General features: G+C 46.1%; 1 protein-coding gene across 1 annotated transcript in view; it reads right to left on the reverse strand.

Annotated features, from left to right (window-relative positions):
- Positions 1-22,668, reverse strand: part of LOC147115148 (coiled-coil domain-containing protein 102A-like) — an 830,702-nt gene that overhangs the window by 258,462 nt on the left and 549,572 nt on the right. Inside the window, exon 8 of the mRNA XM_085993441.1 lies at positions 3,036-3,139. Within this exon, the coding sequence (XP_085849567.1) occupies positions 3,036-3,139 (104 nt within the window). The remainder of the gene's footprint in view (positions 1-3,035; positions 3,140-22,668) is intronic.

A 22,668-nucleotide genomic window follows, 5' to 3' on the forward strand; every position in this document is an offset into this window, starting at 1 on the left:
CCAGAAACCGCATTAATGCCTAGTTTTAATTTACATTATATTGCAGCAAAATGTTGATCATACCATTTACCACTACTGCAAAGTCAGCAATACAAAATATAAAATGTAACCTTTTGTATCTCGCCTATGAATTTTGCACATCTAATAACTCACAGGCACTGTAGAAAGAAATTGTCGTCTCCCTCGTGGTGAAAAAATTGGAGTGTTCAATTTATCATGAAGTAAAAAGCCACCTTGCAGTGATGTAAGCAGGGGGCCTGTGGATTGGTGACTAACCTGCTGAATTACATCAACTTTTCAACAGGGTACAATTTCCCTTAAACCAATCCGGAGCAGGATATTAACAAAAGGTACTGAGTGATGCACTCCCATAAGGAAATGTGTTTTCAACTCCTTGTTGCCGAATCTGATAATGCATTTTCATTCCTATCCTTTTGATATTCTTCTGAGAACCCAAGTACTTGGATAGGCCATAGATAATTACAGAATACAGCAGTTAAATACTGTAAGCATAAGCAATCATATAAAGCAGCGCTTCATGTTCAGTCTAAATAGAAACATCTTTCTTCAGCAGTGCATTTTAACTGTTCAAATATTTATCTGCTGGACATGTTACAAAACTAAAACCTACCATGAAGGAATGATGCCACTGAGATACAACACAATAGAGAACAGGCCACAGTCAGCCATGAGCGATGATAAATATCTCCACAAGCAAGGCTGGCCATTTTGACTGCCATCAATGGGTTAAGGTTACATCCCAAGTAGAGATATTTATCACACTGTGCTGGCAGACATGGTGGGCGCGATCTTGCCAGCGCTGGGGAGGCGGGTATGGAGGCGGGACTGCCGGGAAAATGGCAGAATTTGGAGGCGGGTGCCCAACCCACCTCCGTGCCCTCTTCCCAGGAGGCGGGTAGCCGTCCAGCGTTGGGTCCTGTCTCCTTGGAGGCAGGAAAGGATTAAAGCCTATTAACTGCCTATTAACAGGCAGAAAATAGGATTATCCCCTTTTTGCCCTCACAAGTGCGGGCTTCCCAAAGGCTCCGAAACCTGCCAGGTCAGTGAGACGAGTACTGGGTCTGCGGGGGTCGGGGGAGGGGTTGCAAAACTGTGCTGTGAAGGTAAGTGATGGGTGCAAGTGTGGAGAGGTGAGTATCTGAGGTAAGTGCAAAGTGTTAGTAAAAGTGTACTTAGCTTTGTTTCTTCCTGCAGGCTTCAGTCGGTGGGTATGCGGAGAGTCTCGCACCTCCGCGTTGGAGATGACAGATGGCCGTTGCATTCTCCAATGCAACAACCATCTCATTTCTGCAAAAGAAAGATGTTTGATGAGGTCTTGAATTCAAGACCTCATCAAAATACAGAGAATGTCAGTGTTTGACAGCTTCACAGAGATGTCAAACGATGACAATTCATCTGTCAAAAATTTTTGACAGATGAAACGTCATACATTGACGTTCTCTGCAATCGGCTTTCCCTGAATTGTCCTGCTGAGCCTGCTGGGTGGGCTGAACAAGGTCAATCAAGGGTTGGCCAGAAGTTGTTGGAGGCGGGACTGAAACCCAACAAGTGGGAGTCCCGCCTCCAAAAGCTCCCCATTGAGAAAAATCACCCCTGGTGTGTTTAAATTTAGAATACTTGTAGGGTAGTAGTGACTGAAAAAAAAGTAATTAATATATTTTTAAAAGGCAACACAATCATTAGGAGCTCCTCTGTAATGTCGCTATGATATTGTGTTATAGTTTTACTTCCATTCCTACTTCCCCATATATATGATATATGATGAAAATATCTTTCTCATTCACAATAACCTTTGACCATTTGAAATCCTTTCACAACATTCCATCGTCGCATCCACAAATAATTCAAGAGTAGAATCTGCTGTACCCTGCCTGTCTAGAATTTGTTCTCTACAACAGTCAGCACTCTGGCTCTATTTTTCATTCTCAATAAAGCAAAAAAGTGACAGCTGCTTACTCCCAAACTTAAAAAAAATTCTTCAGTCCTCAAAAGGATGAACTAATTCATTATTGAGATGTCGCTCACTACAGTTGGAATAACAAAATGATGTGGTAAATTTGTGAGATGGGGGGGGGTGCCTAAAACAGAGCCCCACTAAATGCATGTGCAAGTCGAAGAATCGGGCATGGATGCCAGACATCCAGGCCATGGCACTCCCAATGTTCTGGTCAGTAATTTGGGAGCACCGCATTTGGTAAGGCTCTGCTCCAAGCCTCAACCCAGAGAGTTAAAAGTATCGTATGATGTAGCGTTCCTGAGTTGTATAAATTGTGTCCGTTGGGAACCAAACTTGTTTTCTGTTTATGCTTCGACATCCTAGTAAACTAAATAAGATTTTCTTCTACTATCTGTTAATGCATCAATCACTAAAGTTTGAACTGAAATCAAATCATAGACTCCTTAAATAAAGCAGTAACCCTCTTCATCATGTACAATGGTTTTGGCCATGTGAGATAAATATTAAAGTATGCTGTAAGCTAAAGTTTTTCTTAACATCTCACAGTGAAATGACCGAGATCAGTGACTCAATGGTGTGGGATTGTGGGTACAATTTACATCACACAAGGGAACTTGGGAGATAACAGATAAAAATACTAATATTTAAAAATATTTTCTGAGACCCTCTTCGTGACTGTGTGTGGGGGATGCTATTTAATTTCCTATCTCACTGTGGGGAAACGGCGAGCAGGTTTTCACTGCAGGAAGAACACGATAAAACAGAGGGGCTGTCTCCTGTGCACCTTACTCTGAGTGGTTTAGACTGAGTCTTGAGGCCTCTTCTGGTTGGGGCACAGCCCAGGTAACTAGAGACAAAAATTTTGTGAAAAAGGCCTGTGACTCTCTTGTCCTTTCTTTGCACATGTCTTAATGATGTCATCCAACAAGTTTAGTGATGAAAACCATAAATTATTTGAACCTTTTCTTCGCCCCCCACCTCACGGAAGTAATGGATCTAATAACACGAAGTGGCTGAGGCTCAGTCCCCTTTCCTTTGTTCCCACTTGATGTCTTACCTGGTCTGCAAGTGATCGAACTGCACTTGAAGATTGTCGTTCATTTCCGTCTGTTCATCTAAGGAACGCTGCAGTTTCCTGATCTGGTTCAGCGAGTCATCCAGCTGCATTAATAGAAATAAAAAGCAGAAGACCAGAACATTAGTGTGTTTGTAACAGAAACTGAGGTACAAGGAAGCAGTACCTTCAAGGAAATGTGTCACTGAGGCAAATACTATACACAGCAGAGTGTGCAATACACCATCTGCTGGACTCTAAAAAAAATTATATTCCAATATTGACTTTTAATAATGAGATCAAAATATAAAAATTACATTAATTAAACTTGTGCTTCAACAGATCAAGTGCACTTGTTCCAGCAGCCATGACAGTAGAGGACCTTCCTAGGGCCTGAACGCGCCAAAAAAACTGCTTAATACAGCTAGGCTAACCCTTCAAGAGAATTCGGATTAAAGTATACAAAGAAGCAAACTGAACATGTACATAAGAATGCATTAAATACAATCATAATTCCTCTCATAACGAGAAAGCTTCAACTGAAGATCTCAACAATACTGATTACAATATAAACTGTACCGATTTTCAGAACTATTTTTTCCTCAGAGTTCGTATTTTCAAACACAGAAGGTGATATTGATGAAATGCTTTGGCATCCCAATGTGTTGTGCCACAAAATGGCAAATGGAGGTTCTTATGCTCATCCTCTTTTTCAATTCCCTCCAATATCTCAGTGAGCAACCTCCTCTAGCCTTATGCCACAGTCTACACTTTTCTCCGCAGACTGGATTACTGCTTGCTCCTCACTCTTTCTACTCCACCATCAGCAGGTACTCTTTCAATACGTAGACTTTGATTCTTTGGAGCTCTTTTCCAAAATCACTTAACCTTTCTTTCCTTCAAAAATGTTCTGAAAACTCATTTATTTGGCTACAACCTGCCCCAACCCTGCCTGGTGCCTGCTTAGCTCGTTTTTCCTCTTGTGAAACACTCAGTTTTTCTTCCACATGAAGGTTACTATAAGATACAAGTCCTTGTTGTTGCTGATGACAACATTCTTCCCTTGGCCATGCGCAAAAAGCATCATGCACACTTCATAGTGATTAGTTATAGAGCAGCACTGCCAAAGGCTAAGGGAGTAGATTGCATACCTGCTGCCTGGGCCAGGTATAGTGAATGGTCCTGTGAGACCAAGAATGGGAAGAAAATAATAAAAATACTTCACTGCAAAAAATAAATACGATGAGAATAAATAAATGCAATGTTAATGGGAATATTATAACGGTCCATTTGCTTAGCAACATTTATTCTCCGGCCATTCTACATCATTTGCCTAAAAGGGACAAACAGGTTACGGAAACTCATGATTGAGGTAAGGTGTTCCTGTTGAGAATGTTGTGCTTTTATATATTAACTCCCAGTATATCGATAACTAGCAGATAGTTGGTTCACATAGAAAAATAATGGCAGCCTTCTTATACAGGAATCAAAATTTAACAGATGTTGGAAATCTGAAGCAAAAATTGCTGCAAACACTCTTCAAGTCAGGCAGCATCTGTGAAGAAAGAAAGAATGTTAACGCTTCGGGCATAGTCCTTCGTCAGAAGGTTCCGAGGAAGAGCTATGCCTGAAACATTAATATTCTTCCTTTCTTTACAGATGTTGCCATTCCTATACAGGTGCAGTACAAAACAAAATAACTGCACTTCACCTTTGTGCAGTTTTCATCAGTATTTCCATAGCCAGTGCCAGCACAAATGGATGTCTCGCTTTAGTACATCAAAAGTGATAGTTTTATCTCGCTGGTGAAATGGAAGATCAGTCAGAACAGATGTGAGTCAGCCCTTTTCTCATAGCCTTATTTTCACTTTAACAACCACTGCAAATTACTTGTCCCAGGTAGCATAAACTAATAAAACATTAAATACTGACTAAGTGTCATCCGTGACTCAGCTGGTAGCACTCACACATCAGAGTCAGGAGATTGCTGGTCCAAGTCCCACTCCAGATACTGGAGCAAAAAATCTAGGCTGTATTGAGGGAGTGCTGCACTGGTGGAGGGGCTGTCTTTCGAATGAGACATTAAACTGATGCCTCTGCTCCCTCCGGTGGACGTGAATGATCCCATGGCACTATTTTTGGAGAAGAGCAAGGGAGTTCTCCTGGTGTCCTGGCCAATATTTATCCTTCAACTAAAAAAAAGATTATCTGGTCATTATTGCATTGCTGTCTGTGGGAGCTTGATGTACGCAAATTGGCTGCCACCTTTCCTACAACTGTGATTACAGTTCAAAAGTACTTCATTGACTGTAAAGCACTTTGGGACGTCCTGAGGTCACGAGAGGCGGATGCTATATAAATACAAGTCTTTCTTTCTTTTTCACTTGAAATAGTAAAAATGGAGTTGGATTAATTCCTGGTTGAGTAGAGATTTCCGACACGGTCATGGTACCCCATGGGCACAGCTGGCCTGTGACTGGTCATGGCTCTGGCAAGAGGCCCTACAGCTGAGGGTGGGAGATGGCCCGAGTGGATCAAATGAAAAGGGGTCAAGGAAAGAATTGTTGCAGCCTTCTCTTGCTGTCCTCAAGTGCTCTGATGAACAATGAAGCCATTACACTGAAATGAAATGAAATTTCCTGCGGCCTACACTGCTCACAGTGCCTTTGCAATGTCATTATGACACAACTTGTTAACACCACTTCATATACAATGAAGTGCATATACAAAATCACCTCCAGTCCAGTTCCAAGGTTGTCCCATCCTCTGTCGTCAAATTACAGTATGCAGACGACGCTTGCGTCTGCGTTCACTTGGAGGTCGAACTCCAAACCATCGTCAACACCTTCACTGAAGCGTACGAGAGCATGGGCCTTACACTAAACATCCGTAAGACAAAGGTCCTCTACCAACCTGCCCCCACCACACAGTACTGCCCCCCGATTATCAAAATCCATGACAAGGCCTTGGACAACGTGGATCACTTTCCATACCTCGGGAGCCTACTGTCAACAAGGGCAGATGTCGATGACGAAGTCCAACCGCCTTCAGTGTGCCTGTGCAGCCTTCAGTCGCCTGAGGAAGAGAATTTTTGAAGACCAGGACCTCAAACCCAACACTAAGCTCATGGTTTACAGAGCAGCAGTGATACTCGCCCTCCTGTATGCCTCAGAGACATGGACCATGTACAGCAGGCACCTCAAAGCACTGGTGAGGTACCACCAACGCTGCCTCCGCAAGATCCTGCAAATTCATTGGCAGGATAGGTGCACCAACGTCAGTGTTCTCGCTCACGCCAACATCCCCAGCATCGAAGCTTTGACCACGCTTGATCAGCTCCGATGGACGGATCACATCGTCCGCACGCCCGATACGAGACTCCCAAAAACAAGCGCTCTACTTGGAGCTCCGGCACGGCAAGAGAGCCCCAGGTGGGCAGAGGAAACGCTTCAAGGACACCCTCAAAGCCTCCTTGAAAAAGTGCAATATCCCCACTGACACCTGGGAATCCCTGGCCCAAGACCATACAAAGTGGAGGAGAAGCATCCGGGAAGGCGCCGAACACCTCGAGTCTCTTCGCCGGGAGCAAGCGGAAGCCAAGCGCAGGCAGCGCAAGGAGCGCACGTCAACCCAAGCACCCCACCCACCCGCCCCTTCAACCACCGTCTGCCCCACCTGTGACAGAGACTGTAGGTCCCGCATTGGACTCATCAGTCACCTGAGAACTCATTTTTAATGTGGAAGCAAGTCATCCTCGGTTCCGAGGGACTGCTTAAGAAGATATTGAACTTAACCAAGAAAATTTCCATGCTACTCCCCCTGCTGGTGAATGACATTATTTTCTAGCCCCATATATGGACATCAAGTAAATTCATGGTCAAATGACAATTTTTATTGCAAGTCAGAGTCATAGGGCAGGATTTTCATTGGGCCGACGAGGCGGGATTGGAGGCGTGTGGGGGGTTAAAATCTCAAAATCGGGGGGCATGAACCCATCCCGCCCCCATGCCAGTTTCATAGGAGGCGGATACCTGACCTGTGCTGGGACCCGCCTCCCCGAGGCGGGAAGGAGATTAGTGCCAATTAACTGCCCGTTAACAGGTAGTTAACAGGCAGTTTTTAGCCTAATCCCTATTTTTATTCCTGAAATGTGGGATTCCCGACGGCTCCAAAACACGGCAAGTTAGCGAGGCGGACCGTCGGGCTGAAGGGCTTGGAGAGTTCGAGATGTCCGGTGTTCACGTGAGTGATGGGTGCATGAGTGCAGAGGTAACTGTGTTTGGTGTGTGTAAAGTGTTTAAAGAAGTTTTACTTACCTTTACAGCCTTCCTTCCTTCAGGTCTCGGGAGTCCCTCATCTCACCGGCACAGAAAGCAGAATGGCCACGAGCTGTCAAAAGTTGCAGCATTCAGCTTTGTCTTCTGGAGGAGAGATCTCTAAATCGCTGAAAAGCTCTTGACAGATGAAATGTCAATCTGTGACGTCACCTGTTGCTGAGTGGCCCTTAATTGGCCTGCTGAGCCCGCTGGGCGGGCTCAACAAGGTCAATCAAGTGAAAATCGCATGGGTTGGCCACAACTCGATGGAGGTGGGACTACAACCCCGAAAGTTGTAGTCCCGCCTCCTATACGCCTCCAGTATCAAAATCCAGCCCATAGAGTCATAACGGCACAGAAGGAGGCCATTCGGCCTATCGAGTCCGTGCCGGCTCTCTGTAGAGCAATCCAGTCAGTCCCATTCCCCCACTCTATCTCTGTAGCCCTGTAAGTTTATTTCCCTCAAGTGCCTATCCAGTCTCCTCTTAAAAACATTCAGTGTTTCCGCTTCCACCACTTCCGTCGGCAGCGAGTTCCAGGTCTTCACCACTCGCTGCGTAAAAAAGTTTTTCCTCACGTCTCCCCTGTATCTCTTGCCCAAAACCTTAAATCTGTTTCCCCTAGTCCTTGTACCATCAATTAGTGGGAACAGCCTTTCCCCATCTAGCCTAACCAAACCCGTCAAAATCTTGTACACCTCTATCAAATCACCCCTCAACTTCCTTTGTTCTAATGAAATCAAATCCAGTTTCTCCAACCTGTCCTTGTAGCTAAGATCCCTCATCCCCAGAACCATTCTGGTAAATCTCCTCTGCACCCTCTCAAGAGCGTTCACATCCTTCCTAAAGTGTGGTGACCAGAACTGGACGCAATACTCCAGTTGTGGCCTAACCAGTGCTTTATAAAAGTTCAGCATAACTTCTCTACTTTTGTACTCAATGCCTCTATTTATGAAGCCCAAGATCCCATATGCTTTGCTAACCACTCTCTCAATAAGCCTTGCCACCTTCAGGGACCTATGCACATTAACTCCCAGGTCCCTCTGTCACTGCACACACTTTAAAACTGTGCCATTAAGTGTATATTGCCTCTCCCTGTTCCTTCTGCCAAAATGCATCACCTCACACTTACATAAGAACATAAGACGTAGGAGCAGGAGTGTTATGTATTGTGTGTTCTCCTCCCACCTGTGGTGGCGCTGTCACATAACAAGGAGGAGGTCATTTGGCCCCTCGAGCCTGCTCCGCCATTCAATAAGATCATGGCTGATCTGATCTTGGCCTCAACACCACTTCCCTGCCCCGCTCCTCATAACCCTTGACTCCCTTATTGTTCAAAAATCTCCTTATCATTCACAAATCTGTCTTTCTCCACCTTAAATATATTTAATGACCCAGCCTCCACAGCTCTCTGGGAAGAGAATTCCAAAGATTCATGACCCTCTGAGAGAAGAAATTCCTCCTCATTTCTGATTTAAAAGGGTTCCCCTTATTCTGAAATTATGCCCCCTAGTTCTAGATTCCCCCACAAGGGGAAACAACCTCTCTACATCTACCCTGTCCAGCCCCTTCAGAATCTTATATGTTTCAATAAGATCCCCTCTCATTCTTCTAAACTCCAATGAGTATAGGCCCAACCTGCTCAACCTTTCTTCATAAGACAACCCCTTCACCTCCGGAATCAACCTCTCTGTATTAAATTCCATCTGCCACTTGTCTGCCCATTCTGCTAGCCTTTCTATGTCCTGTTGCAGTCGATTGGTATCATCCTCACTGTTTGCCACACCCCCAAGTTTGGTGTCATCTGCAAATTTAGAAATTCTACTTTGTATTCCAATATCCAGGTCATTTATATATATCAAAAAAAACAGTGGCCCCAGCACTGACCCTTGGGGAACACCACTGTCTACCATCCTCCAGTCTGAAAAACAGCCATTTACCACAACTCACTGTTTTCTGTCCTTAAGCCAATTCCTTATTTAAGCTGCCACTGACCCACCTATTCCGTGAGCCTCAATTTTGTTAACGAGCCTTCTGTGTGGTACTTTGTCAAGCACTTTCTGAAAATCCATGTAGACAACATCCATTGCATTCCCTTCATCAATCCTCTCTGTTACTTCATTAAAAAATTCAATTAGATTTGTCAAACATGATCTGCCTTTTACAAATCCGTGTTGGCTCTCCTTAATTAGCTTAAACCTCTCCAAGTGCCCATTAATTTTTTCCTTGCTTTTCCCACCACTGATGTTAAACTGACCTTTGTGTTGTGTTTTCCTTTCCCTGGCATCATTGGAGTTGCTTTACCATTCACTCTGACCCCAATATCAAACTGTGATAATTGTCTTATTTGTAAGGGGTTTTCCTCGAGAGGTTTCCCTGAGGTTTCTCTCTCTAGAGGCCTCTCTCTCTTGCACAGTAAACCTTGAGTGGTTCGACCCACTCGCCCCTTAGATTCTGTACTCTGGACTTAGGCGCAGGAACTACAACGTAGAGAGAACTCGTGTAGACCAAGTTTGATGAAACAAAATTAAATTTTATTCCATAAGGAAAATTATTAAATCAAATGCAAGCAGATGAGGGAGTACATGGGAGGGAAAAACACACAAACAAATCATAACGACACAGTACTAACTAAAGCAAATACAGGCATCTTATACTCTACAAAGATCATCATGAAATAAGGAAACACACAGAACATCGAGGGACAACAACTCATGTTAATTGTACCCTTAAATCCACCCCCTTATTAAACCTATCTAGATCTGATTGTGAAGGGCCAGAAACATGCTCACCAATCCCACTAGGAAGTGCAAGGTTTTGAAATCGAGTCTGTGTTTGGTCCTTTCAGGTGTCTCGTCTCCACGTGGATCGTGGAGCCCCTGCGAGCTGCGCCACACCTCTCTCCTGAGGTGGGGGTCGGGGGCGGCTGGACAGCAGCGGGCCTGGATGTCGGTGGGGTCGTGGATCGTCGGCTCGACCCTGGTTAGAGGAGCCTTGGGCTGGCTCCCATCGCTTCTTCAGGTTCCTTTTCTCTCTTCTCCCGAGTTGGGTCGATGGCCTCTCGTTCCGGCAATGGCCCGGGGACGGTCGATGATCTCCCGATGTGCTTCCCCGGGGCGGAACGCCGGTTTCGAGACGGCCTTCTCGATGTTGGCTTTCTTCTTCATCCTGCGATCGACTGCCCCTTCTTCTGGGTGTCCGGATTCAAGCTGCGTGTTTCCAGCTCTCCAACCCGGCGTGTCTGACTGTCCCGAGAGCTTGCTGCCTGTGTAACTGCCGAAAAAGTCTTCCAGATATACCTTTCTTCCAGAGGCTTCACTTCCCGCCCAAAATCAGGTTAGTCTTTGTTTTATTTCTGGCGGGCTGCGAGCACAGTGGGGTAGCCATTATATTTTAAAATGTCTTAAACGGCTGGTAACAGGCCCATCTCTGGTTTGGAATTACCTCCATTGTTTTTAATGGCCTGCTGATCTCGTTATCTAGTCCTTGGTGCTGTTCTCATGAATATGAAATTGTCCCCTTTTGTCTGGGGCAACATTTTGATGGCCTCTGTCTCCAGGCCGATCTTGACTAGATCTGCATCTAATCCATATGCATACGTGTGGGTCTGGCTTCGTTCTCTCCGAAACGGCTTCCAGAACTTACTGTGGGTTGAATCCACAAATCTGTCTGAGGTTGCGCAGGAACCATTTTAAAGTGTACCAATAAGCTGGTCACATGGTATGGTGGCCATTTTGTATGCCCCTTTTTCTGGGCTTCTTTTAAAACAGCCTTTAAAATCACGGCCTCTTCTGCCATTTGACCCTTATTAATATAAAGTCCAATTTTGCGAATCCTACATATTTACACAGCATTTCCTACACTGAACAAAATGTGTACTCTTATATGTTTCATTCGCGATGTTGTATTTACACACTAATTACACTCTTTGTTCCACACACTTACATGCTGGTTTAATTTCCCTTAAAATTAATCAATTGCCACAAATGCGCATTTTGCAATTCATCCCTGGACTTAACCTTTTCTTCGCTAGAGATGCTTTTAGTTTGATGGTAGGGTGCTGGAAGAGTGATGCTTCAGTAAGGAACTATTAGCACTGGTCTCCTCATTGCTTCTGGCTGTACGTCATTGACCCCGATTGAGCCAATAAGACAGAGACCTGCATTTTGCAATGTCTCCAATGGGCAGTTCTCAGGATCTGGGTGATGTCAAGCCAAGGATGATGTTGCAGGAGTGATGCTTGGGTCATTTATATTGGCAGCTACCATTGGCGAGAGTACCTTCTGGATGCCTCGACCGACATATTGGCCCAGAGTTTGCTGAAGCTGGGCCTCTCGTGATGTGCCCCGGTGGTTAGATTTCTTTCCTCACCCATCAACTGGAAAAACTTTTGCGCCACAAATTGTGGCAGGTGCGAGCTAATAATGTACAAGGTCAATGGAGCATCTGGGGCGTTGGTGAACGATGGGACCAACAGTCTATCTCCTTAACCAATGGATTTAAGGATTGAGAAAGAAACAGAGGAACGACAGAGAAGGAAATAGGGTGTAGTAGAGTCAGATAGATACAGCAAGAGAAATAAAGGCCGCAAATTTAATGGAGGAGGCGGGTGGGGGGGGAACAGCTGGTTTCCGGGTTCCGGTCTCGCTCCCAGCTGCAGATGTGATTTTCCCTTGATTGGCCTTGTTAAGCTGGCCTGCGGGCTTCCCGGCCAATTAACAGGAAGCGGGTCTGATGACGTCATTTGATGACGCCTCATCAGCCAGTTTCCTTAAAGGGACCATGTCCACATGGAGTTTGACAGTTGTTCAGTCAGTGTTTGACAGCATTGAGGTGCTGCAAACACTGACAATCACTACACAAAGGTGCATGGCTGCACCGGGGCTCTCCAATGAGCCACTTCATATGCTTATGGAGGGAGTCACAGCACACAGGGAGGTTCTCTTCCCTTCCAAGGGCGGAAGAGACTTCCCCAGGACACCAACTTACCTTGAACCTCCACCCAACCTTCTATCTATTTTATCACTTCCCCATCTCACTAGCCACCCCTCACACTCGCCCTCACCCTACTGCAAGCATACTAACTAACAACACACAAGGGTAGGCACTTGAGAGGTTTAGCCAATGTCCATGTGAAGTTTCTGGTAATGTGTTCTCATACAGTGAAATCTCTTTTTCAAAAAATGCTTCATATTGGACAGATCTGAGCGTACCTTGAGAAGTGTCTTACTGAGTTCCAGTGATTGTTCAGTCATAACTTCCCCCCCTCCCAACTCCCCTCCACTATAGTGATGTGTGTGCATGGAATGGCTTGGACATTAAAGGGTGCTTCACGGTGCTGGTATGGGATGGTGTCAACCTGGAGCATCATGCGGCAGCCAGGGTTACCAGTATCAAGTGAAGTAAATCTGGCCATGGTGATGCCATCGCTGGCCTCCCAGCCAGCAAATTTATCAGGGGCTGATGCTCTGTGTCCAGTGCAGCATCAGGTGATGGCGGAGAAGGTTGGTGATGTTGGTGCTGGGGATGGTTGTGGAAGGATTCAGAGGACCAAGGTCTGATTGTTTCATTGGCTCCGATGTTGCTGCAATAGAGAGGTTCTCCCAATGAGGTGGCACTGGACATACAGTTGGATCTAAAAACTTGCAAGCTAAAGAAATTTCTATTTGTATTAAAAGTGCAGTAACCAACATTTTCTGTGCTCTGAAACTGACCATCTGCAACATGGCATCCTTTACACCACTTCTGCAGCTGTCATCTTTTCACAAACATCAGAGCAGGCTCAAAACACGGCAGGTTGAGCTGGCGTGTTTCCCGAACAGCGAGTAACCCGTGGGGGAGAATGTAAAATTAGAAGTAAGCCTCAAAATATTCTCAAATTGGCTCTTAACAAGTCATTTAAGTAGCTGAATTGTCTCCCCCACTGCTTGGTGTCAGGTCAGTTCTCCGCTGACAGACCCGACACCTGGGAGACTCGCGTGGAGGCGGGTTGACAGTGGGTTTCCTACCCACTGTCAATCTTTGCTATTTTGACAGTAGACCCGCCTCCAAACCCACCCCCTCAGCGCTATTAAATTCGCGGCCTGAGAGGGCAAAAAAGTTTGTATTAAGAGAATGAGAGAAAAAGAGACAGAAAGGAAAAGTAAGAAAATAATTTTTAAAAGTTAAATTCTACATTTTAGAAACCTCTAGGAACAATTTACTACCTGCAGGAAGGAGACACCATAGTTTCAATTGTTCCCTTTCTGGGCCGGTGTGGTTGAGTAGCATTGCTCGAACACAAATCTCATCATTTAAAGGGTTCTTATGTTGTTAAGTACCAGACCTAACTTTCTGCAGCGAGTTTAATTCACGTTAGCAGCGCAAATGTAGCAATTTCTTGAAATTCATGGGGAGGTTGACGGTGAGTTGGCGGCGAGCTCCCGTTTTTTGGTGAGGCTAACGGCGGAGTGGCACAAGTCATCCAGAAATTTGTGGCAATTCACAACTCGCGGCGCATCGCTTCCTTACCTCAAATTGCTGGGCTATTTACACACCAATGACGGCATACGCATTATACTTGCGGCTATTTTCCCTGCAAATTCTGGACCATTATTAAGGTATAAAAAACAGTCCATGTTACAGGAGGTACCTTTATATATAGTCCAGAGTAATATCATGAGGAGGTCTCAATCGGGTGCAACTGATCAACAGATGAGCGCGCCCAATGATCCGATCCGATTTCAGTATTCATATGAAGTGTGACTGAACTAAAAGGGCAGTACCTTCATGAGCAAGTGTTTACAAACCGTGCTTTTAGTTAGAAACACGCAGTGCAATGAGATGAATCATATCAAGGCTCATCACTGAGGTCGATAATACAATGGTGAACACCTGCTCTCTGTAATATTAGGTACAGAGGCCTAATGCTTGCAACACATCCAGTGGGTATAAAGGAAACTGCGAGCCAGTGCACATGCTATTAATCTCCTGAGCTCAATTTAAACGAGATGCCTGCCCCATAATGGTGATGTTGTGTTCCAGCTGCACAAGTGGCCAATTGGAATGAACGCTGAAGGGGAGGTCATCAGAGAAAAAAATTCAATTCAGGCCCCGGAGACCCCTAGCCCTCCCTCCTCTCTGGGAAATTGTGTGCTCAACATGCAGCCAGCAGCCCTTGACTGGATGCTACCCGCTGACAATACAGCCCTGGGGCCATATCCTCAACAGTGTGCCTGGAGCACCAGTAAATGATGGAAAGAGGGTGACCTCGCTTTATCTGGTGAAGCTAGACCACGTGTACGCAAGTGCACACACGCAGCAAGCACACCAGTGGCATGGCACTCAGGAAGAGATAATTACAGTGGGAGCAGGCTCGTGTGGAGTATAAACACCGGCATAGACCAGTTGGGCTGAATGGCCTGTTCCTTTGCTGTAGATCCGATGTAATTGTATGTATCAGTCCCTTTGTGTCACTGGAGTGTGAGCAGGCCTCCCAACTCTTCTGTATTTGACAGTTACCTCACAATGTCTCACCTGAAGACTGAGATCTCAAACCTCCACCGGGCCAATGAATTCTGGCTTTACCATTTTACTTTGCCTTTCCATAAGTGCGACAAGGCAGTGATACAACCTACTGTGGCTCTGCTGCACTATGTCCTCCTGTGCCACTCTCTCTACAGTTACTTCGCTCAGATCCCTTGAGCTTTGTGGCATTATCACCATGGGCAGGTGGTGCTAGACTTTCTCTTCCTGGTCTCAGGAGAAGTTAGTGACGCATCGTGGGAAGCCCATCCTTCTTTTATTTTCCACTCCATTTCCTGCCTTGCCTTTCACCTGGATGACAGCCTTGCTTTTGCCATCATGCCTGCAGAGGCTATGCCACTCTCAGTGTTCTCTGCCAAATATAGGGGACAAAATTGGGAGAGCTGTCCCACAGACTAGTCAAGCAACAGCCTGACATAGTCATACTCACAGAATCATACCTTTCAGCCAATGTCCCAAAGTCCTCCATCACCATCCCTGGGTATGTCCTGTCCCACCGGCAGGTCAGTCCCACCAGGGGTGGCGGCACAGTGGTATACAGTCGGGAAGGAGTGGCCCTGGGAGTCCTCAACATTGACTCCAAGCCCCATGAAGTCTCATGGTTTCAGGTCAAGAATGGGAAAGGAAACCTCCTGTTGATTACCACCTACCGCCCTCCCTCAGCTGATGAATCAGTACTCCTCCATGTTGAACACCAATTGGAATAAGCACTGAGAGTAGCAAGGACACAGAATGTACTCTGGGTGGGGGATTTCAATGTCCATCACCAAGAGTGGCTTGGCAGTACCACTACTGACCGAGCTGGCTGAGTCTTGAAGGACATAACTGCCAGTCTGGGCAATTATCATCCCATCAGTCTGCTCTCAATCATCAGAAAAGTGATGGAAGGTGTTATCGACAGTGCTATCAAGCGACACTTACTCACCAATAACCTGATAACTGATGCCCAGTTTGGGTTCCGCCAAGACCACTCGGATCCCGAACTCATTACATCCTTGGTCCAAACATGGACAAAGGAGCTGAATTCCAAAGGTGAGGTGAGAGTGTCTGCCCTTGAAATCAAGGCAGCATTTGACCGAGTGTGGCATCAAGGAGCCCTACTAATACTGAAGTCAGTGGGAATCGAGGGGAAAACTCTTCACTGGCTGTAATCATACATAGCACAAAGGAAGATGGTTGTAGTGGTTGAAGGTAAATCATCACAGCCCCAGGACATCACTGCAGGAGTTCCTCAGGGCAGTGTCCTAGGCCCAACCATCTTCAGCTGCTTCATCAATAACCTTCCCTCCAACATAAGATCAGAAATGGGGATGTTCGCTGATGACTGCACAATGTTTAGTGCCATTAGTAACTCCTCAGATAATGAAGCAGTTCATGCCCGCATGCAACAAGACCTGGACGACGTTCAGGCTGGGCTGATAAGTGGCAGGTAACATTCGCGCTACACAAGTGCCAGGCAATGACTATCTCCAACAACTGAGAGTCTAACCACCGCCCCTTGACATTCAACGGCATTACTATCGCTGAATCCCCCACCATCAACATCCTGGGGCTCACCATTGACCAGAAACTTAAATGGACCAGCCACATAAATACTGTGGCAAGAAGAGCAGGTCAGAGGCTAGGTATTCTGCGGCAACTGTCTCACCTCCTGACTCCCCAAAGCCTTTCCTCCATCTACAAGGCACAAGTAAGGAGTGTGATGGAATACTCTCCACATGCCTGGATGAGTGCAGCTCCAACAACACTCAAGAATCTCAACACCATCCAGGACAAAGCAGCCCGCTTGATTGGCACCACATCCACCACCTTAAACATTCACTCCCTCCACCACCGGTGTACCGTGACTGCAGTGTGTACCATCTACAAGATGCACTGCAGCAACTCACCAAGGCTTCTTCAGCAGCACCTCTCAAACCCGCGACCTCTTCCACCTAGAAGGACAAGGGCAGCAGGCGCATGGGAACACCACCACCTCCAAGTTCCCCTCCAAGTTACACACCATCCTGACCTAGAAGTGTATCGCCGATCCTTCATCGTCGCTGGGTCAAAATCCTGGAACTCCCTCCCTAACAGCACTGTGGGAGTGCCTGCACCATCAGGACTGCAGCGGTTCAAGAAGGCGGATCACCACCACCTTCAAGAGCAATTAGGGATGGGCAATAAATGCTGGTCTTGTCAGCGACGCCCACATCCCATAAACAAATAAAAAAATGTTCTGCAATGGCCATCTCATACCAGTTACTCAGCAGTTCCTCCACTGCAGGGTCATAACTGGATGCCTAAGTATAAGATTGTGCTGCCGGTCCCTTCTTGTGGGTTCTCTTTCATCTCAGATTCTACTTCAGTATCCAAAGGGTCAGATTCAGACTCTGCCCCAGCAGTTGATGAAAGGTGTGAGATCCAGTTTTGTGTCCTCCCTTGCCAGGTGCTCCATTGTGGTATTTACTCTGTTTTCGCAACAACAACTTCTATTTATATAGCGCCTTTAATGAAGCGAAACGTCCCATGGCGCCTTACAGGAGCGATACCAATAAAAACGTTTTTGACACCGATCCACAGAAGGAGGCAACAGGACAGATGTCCAAAAGCTTGGTCAAAGAGGTAGGTTTTAAGGAGCGTCTTAAAGGAGGAGAGAGAGGTAGTGAGGCCGAGAGGTTTAGAGAGGGAATTCCAGAGCTTAGAGCCAAGCAATACAAGAAGAAGGGATTTTTTTTACCATTAACCTCTTTCTATGTTAAGTTGGGATAGGCAGGTTGTCACATATGGCATTCAAATGCATGCAAGGAGCACCACTCACTGGCTTCTCACCACCAATGATTTTTACTGATCGGAAATACATGATCATAGAATCACTGAATTTTACAGCACGGAAGGAGGTCATTCGGTCCATCATGTCTGTGCCTGATGAGACAGCAGGGGATTTTTCTAACATTGGGACCAGCCAAATGGACTGTAATTGTCTTTTTCTGCTCCACTCCTATATTATTCTCAATCATTAACATGCGAATAGTGGTACAGCAGGCACTAGTGTTTCTTTGAGAACAGATACTTTCATTCTATAGTCAGCATCTAACTTTCCCAGTGTGAGACCGCCCCTTCCAAGGAATTTCCATGCTACGAAGAAAGTCTGACCCTTTTTACCGTCTTTATTAGCACAAGGCAACACCTGGGGTATGCTGCTAACTTGCAGATAAACATCTGAAACATATTGGGGGGCTAAATTGGATAGTCGCCGAAAATGGGCGCGGGGATTGCGATGCGCGATTACTCTGCGCCCGTTCAGTGTAATGAAAGTAGCATGCCATCTTTATGCTACCTACTCGTTATCATGATTTCTGCATGCAGCCAGTGCTAACCGCGCTGTTCATTGGCTGCACGCATCAGCAGGGGGGCCCAATATCGTTACTTGCTAGCACTACTTAAAGTGAGCTTGCACTGCTTAAAACTAGCCTGCACCTCTTAAAGGGAAGGTGCATTGTGGCTGCTAGAGGTGCTGACATCATTGGGAATAGTGTGCTGTGCAACAAGCAACAATGGCTGAACATGGGAGAGAGCATGTACCAAGGGTTTTGGATGCTGCACGGGAGGGCTTGGTAGAGGAGGTGGAAAGGAGGAGAGATCTCCTGTATCCGCAGGGGGACAGGAGGCCCTCCAGACACACGGCGAGAAGGCAGTGGGAGCAGATAGTTAGGGAGGTCAATACCAGTTTAGCCCCGAGGACCTGGATGCAGTGCCGCAAGAAGTTTAATGACCTCACATGAGTGGTCAAGGTCAGTGGAATGCAGTTTCAAATCACACCCTACCAACTGCACCACTAGCCTCAACCACTGCTCAATTCACAACATCTCCATGACTCACCTACCAACAATCTCTATCAATCAGGACTCATATCTAACATTCATATGCTTCACCTCACCCTGACACACTTAGCACTGTTGCAAGCCTCACAGCTTGCACACACTGGCAGCTATTCAACCATGACAGCCACATCACCCAAACAGATTGCCCGACACTCACTGGCACTCTTCCTTCTCTCTTGCAGGAGAAGGTGGCTCACAACTGGAGGCAGCAGGAACTAACTGAAGGGGGAGAGGTGCGCCTGTATGTTCTAACCCCCATGGAGGAGACGATGTTCGAGGTCATCCTCCAAGGCCATGTGCAGTCTCCTCCATTGAAAGTCAGCAGCCTTCCACCAACCATGCTGCAGCCACTGGGGTAGCACTTCGTACGAGCACTAGGACAGGCAAAGGCACATGGAAGACAGGCACTAAGGGAGTGCATAAGGGTGATTAGTTTAAGTTTGTATGCAATATGGCATGATTTAATTTATAAATTTGGTTTGCGTTTTATTTTTGCATTGTGGCCAAGAGGACGATGTGATGGTCAGTGACAGAGGGAAGGTAAGGAGTGGGACTGTTGGTGAATGGGGAATTGGGGTTGAGGTTACTGATATCGCACTTGAATTAGTTCTTCACGTACAGCCCAGGCAGAAAGGGGCTGTCTAGGTTGCACCATCCCTTCCTCTTCCTCCTCTTTCGCCTCCTCCTCTTCCTCATTCTCCTCTTCCTCCTCCTACTCCTGCTCCTGCTCCTTAGCTTCTCACCTGATAGGTGGTGGCAAGGGCTGCTCCCTCATGATGGCAATGTTGTGCAGCACACAGCATACTACCACAAACCTTGAGACCCGCTCAGCCGAGTACTGCAGGGCTCCTCCAGAGTGGTCCAGACAGCGGAATCGTTGCTTCAGCATGTCAATGGTCTGCTCTGTCACATTTCTCATGGCAGCACGGCTCTCATTGTATGCATGAGCCATGTTATCAGCGGATAGCCCTTGTTGCCCAGTAGCCACCCTTTGGTTTGCCATGGTGACTGAAATACAGCTGGCACAGCGGACTGCCGCAGAATGAAGGTATCATGACTGCTGCCAGGTTACTGGGCATTGACCTGCATGATGCGCTGCCTATGGTCGCATGCCAACTGCACATTGAGAGAGTGGAATCCCTTTCAGTTCTGGTACATGGCAGAGTTGACATGCGGCCCCCACAAAGCAATGTGCGTGCAGTGAATGACACCCTGCACCATGGGGAAGCCTGCATACCTTGCAAACCCTCATGCTCGTTTCGCCTGCTTCTCTCTGGCAAGAGGGAATGAAATGAAGTAATCTCTCTCTCTGAACAGAGAGCTTCAGTGACCTCCGTTATGCAACAGTGGACTGCAAACTGCGAGACGATGCTAATATCTCCCACAACAGCCTGGAAGGAGCCAGACGCATATAAGTTATCCTAATAAAAATAAACTGCATGGGATAGCAAGTTAACTGAGGGTGGGAAGGAAGGAAGGGTTGGGCAGCAGTGATCATTTTTTTTTTGCTTCCCTGCTGGTTGAAGAAGATACTCCACATTACATCACAGAAGGGATTGTGAACCAGCAAGAGAAACAGTATCAGATTATATGTAATTTCAGACAAAATTAAAGTCTATTTTGTACATTTAGATTGAGAACAAGTCAGATACTGAAAGACAAGAGATATGTGGTTATTGAATTTTATAAATGATAAAGATAATCTTACAGGCAAGAAAGGGGTTAATTGAATGAGCAGTTAAATTGGCCAGTGGTCTTCTCCTGTCCAAAATAAGATTCCTTTTGATTCCAATCAACATTTTTTTTTTCAACAGTAAGAACTTTTGATGGGCATGCAGGTTAGCAATATCTGCACACTCTTAATATTGATTTATTTGTTAATTATAAAGTCTATTGACTCTGGCAGCATGGAACTCTAGTTTCTGAGCTGCTGAAGGCAGTGCTTGGAGAAACACTCCTGTTTTAAGCTTTAAAGAAGCGTGCTGAACACATTAGGAATACTTAATAGACAGGCCCCATGCTTGGTCTTCATTCCGTATTATCTTTGTTTACTCCTATTGATCAATCATACGAAAAGAATGTCAACCTGTGTTGGAAAAAGCACTAAGTCCCATTGTAAACTAGAGGTTAAACCAGAATACCAATCCTACCAGCATCTGTTTCTTAAATGAATTCAAGCATCTTCCCTGGCAACCATTTCAGCTGCTGATCACCCTCTTTATGAATAAACTCTTACTGAGGCCTGTCCTAAATTGGTCCTTCATAACCCTGAACCCGAACCATCTTCCCCTGCCCCCCAACATATCTGAAAGGATACTTTATCTATCCCATTAAGTATTTCATATACCTCCATAGGTCCTCCTAAAGACATCCTTCTTTAAGAGCGCCAGCCTATCAAGTCATTCTCCTCTGACACCAAGGAGCATCTCAGCACTGCCTCTAGGGCACTTTGTTGTGAAGATAGACCTGAGCTTGGATTATCTGAAAGTACATTAGTTTTTACAAACTTTTAAAATGAATTTTTATATAGCTTTAGTGGAGAGGAATCATGTTACAGAAAGTCTAGTGGAAGGAGTATCCAGTTGCTGATCTTATATTAGGGGTTTATTTGTCGGAAACAGTGCATGAATTGGAGAGAGGATATGCAGCTAGATTGTGGTGTCAATTCAGTGCTTGTACTCCCATGGGGAGAAGGGACAGGTAGCCTTGTGGTGGTAATGCATCAATGAAAGTCAAAATAAAGGGACAGGTATTACTCATGCGTTTCATGCAGTTGAAAACATGGATCCCTCACCATCATATGTTAAACAGAATCAGGCTTCCACCAACCCAGATGGTAAACATGAAAATCAGAAATTACCTTGTTGGGTATCACATCTTCAGACCCTTGTATCGCCACTGTGCTATCATTTATATATATGCAAGATCCTGCAAATCCATTGGCAGGATAGGCGCACCAACATCAGTGTTCTTGCTCAGGCCAACATCCCCAGCATCGAAGCTCTGACCACGCTCAATCTGCTCCGATGGACGGGTCACATTGTCCGCATGCCCGATACGAGACTCCCAAAACAAGCGCTCTACTCGGAGCTCTGGCATGGCAAGAGAGCCCCAGGTGGGCAGAGGAAACGCTTCAAGGACACCCTCAAAGCCTCCCTGAAAAAGTGTAACATCCCCACCGACACCTGGGAATCCCTGGCCCAAGACCGCACAAAGTGGAGGAGAAGCATCCGGGAAGGCACCGAACACCTCGAGTCTCTTCGCCGGGAGCAAGCGGAAGCCAAGCGCAGATAGCGCACGTTAACCCAAGCACCCCACCCGCCCGCCCCTTCAACCACCGTCTGCCCCACCTGTGACAGAGACTGTAGGTCCCGCATTGGACTCATCAGTCACCTGAGAACTCATTTTTAATGTGGAAGCAAGTCATCCTCGGTTCCGAGGCACTGCCTAAGAAGAAGCTATTCCACCATTTAAACACGGTGCACATTCTAAAATAATGAAAGTTCACTGTAGGTTGAAGAGCAGGCGTTAGGACCTGTGCTCATAACCACAGATGCCAGTTGCACTCCAGTGCCTACCCAAGTGACCATTCTGCATGCGTAACTTCAGAGAATGAGTACTGTATTAGTACATTATTTGACTGCGATGGACATCACAACTGAGCCTGCTCTGTCCTCACCAGATAACCACGCATGCATACTTTCCAGCAGGGGCCACTGAATAGTGGTTAGCAGAGAAAACCCAGGTTAATTTTCTCCTCCACAGCTCCAGGGCACTGAGGGCAATTGTAGCATCTCTACTGCCACCCTGACATAGACTAGGGATTGAACCTCAGATCTGCTTGATCGGTGTGGCTTAGTTACATCCGCCATTGAGGAACCCTGCACACTGTAATTATGTACAAATCTGCATATTTACTGAAAAAAGTGCCACA

This window comes from Somniosus microcephalus, chromosome 7, assembly GCF_052327205.1.
Source record: "Somniosus microcephalus isolate GS21.2 chromosome 7, FLI_Smic_1.0, whole genome shotgun sequence".
Lineage (NCBI taxonomy): Eukaryota > Metazoa > Chordata > Chondrichthyes > Squaliformes > Somniosidae > Somniosus > Somniosus microcephalus.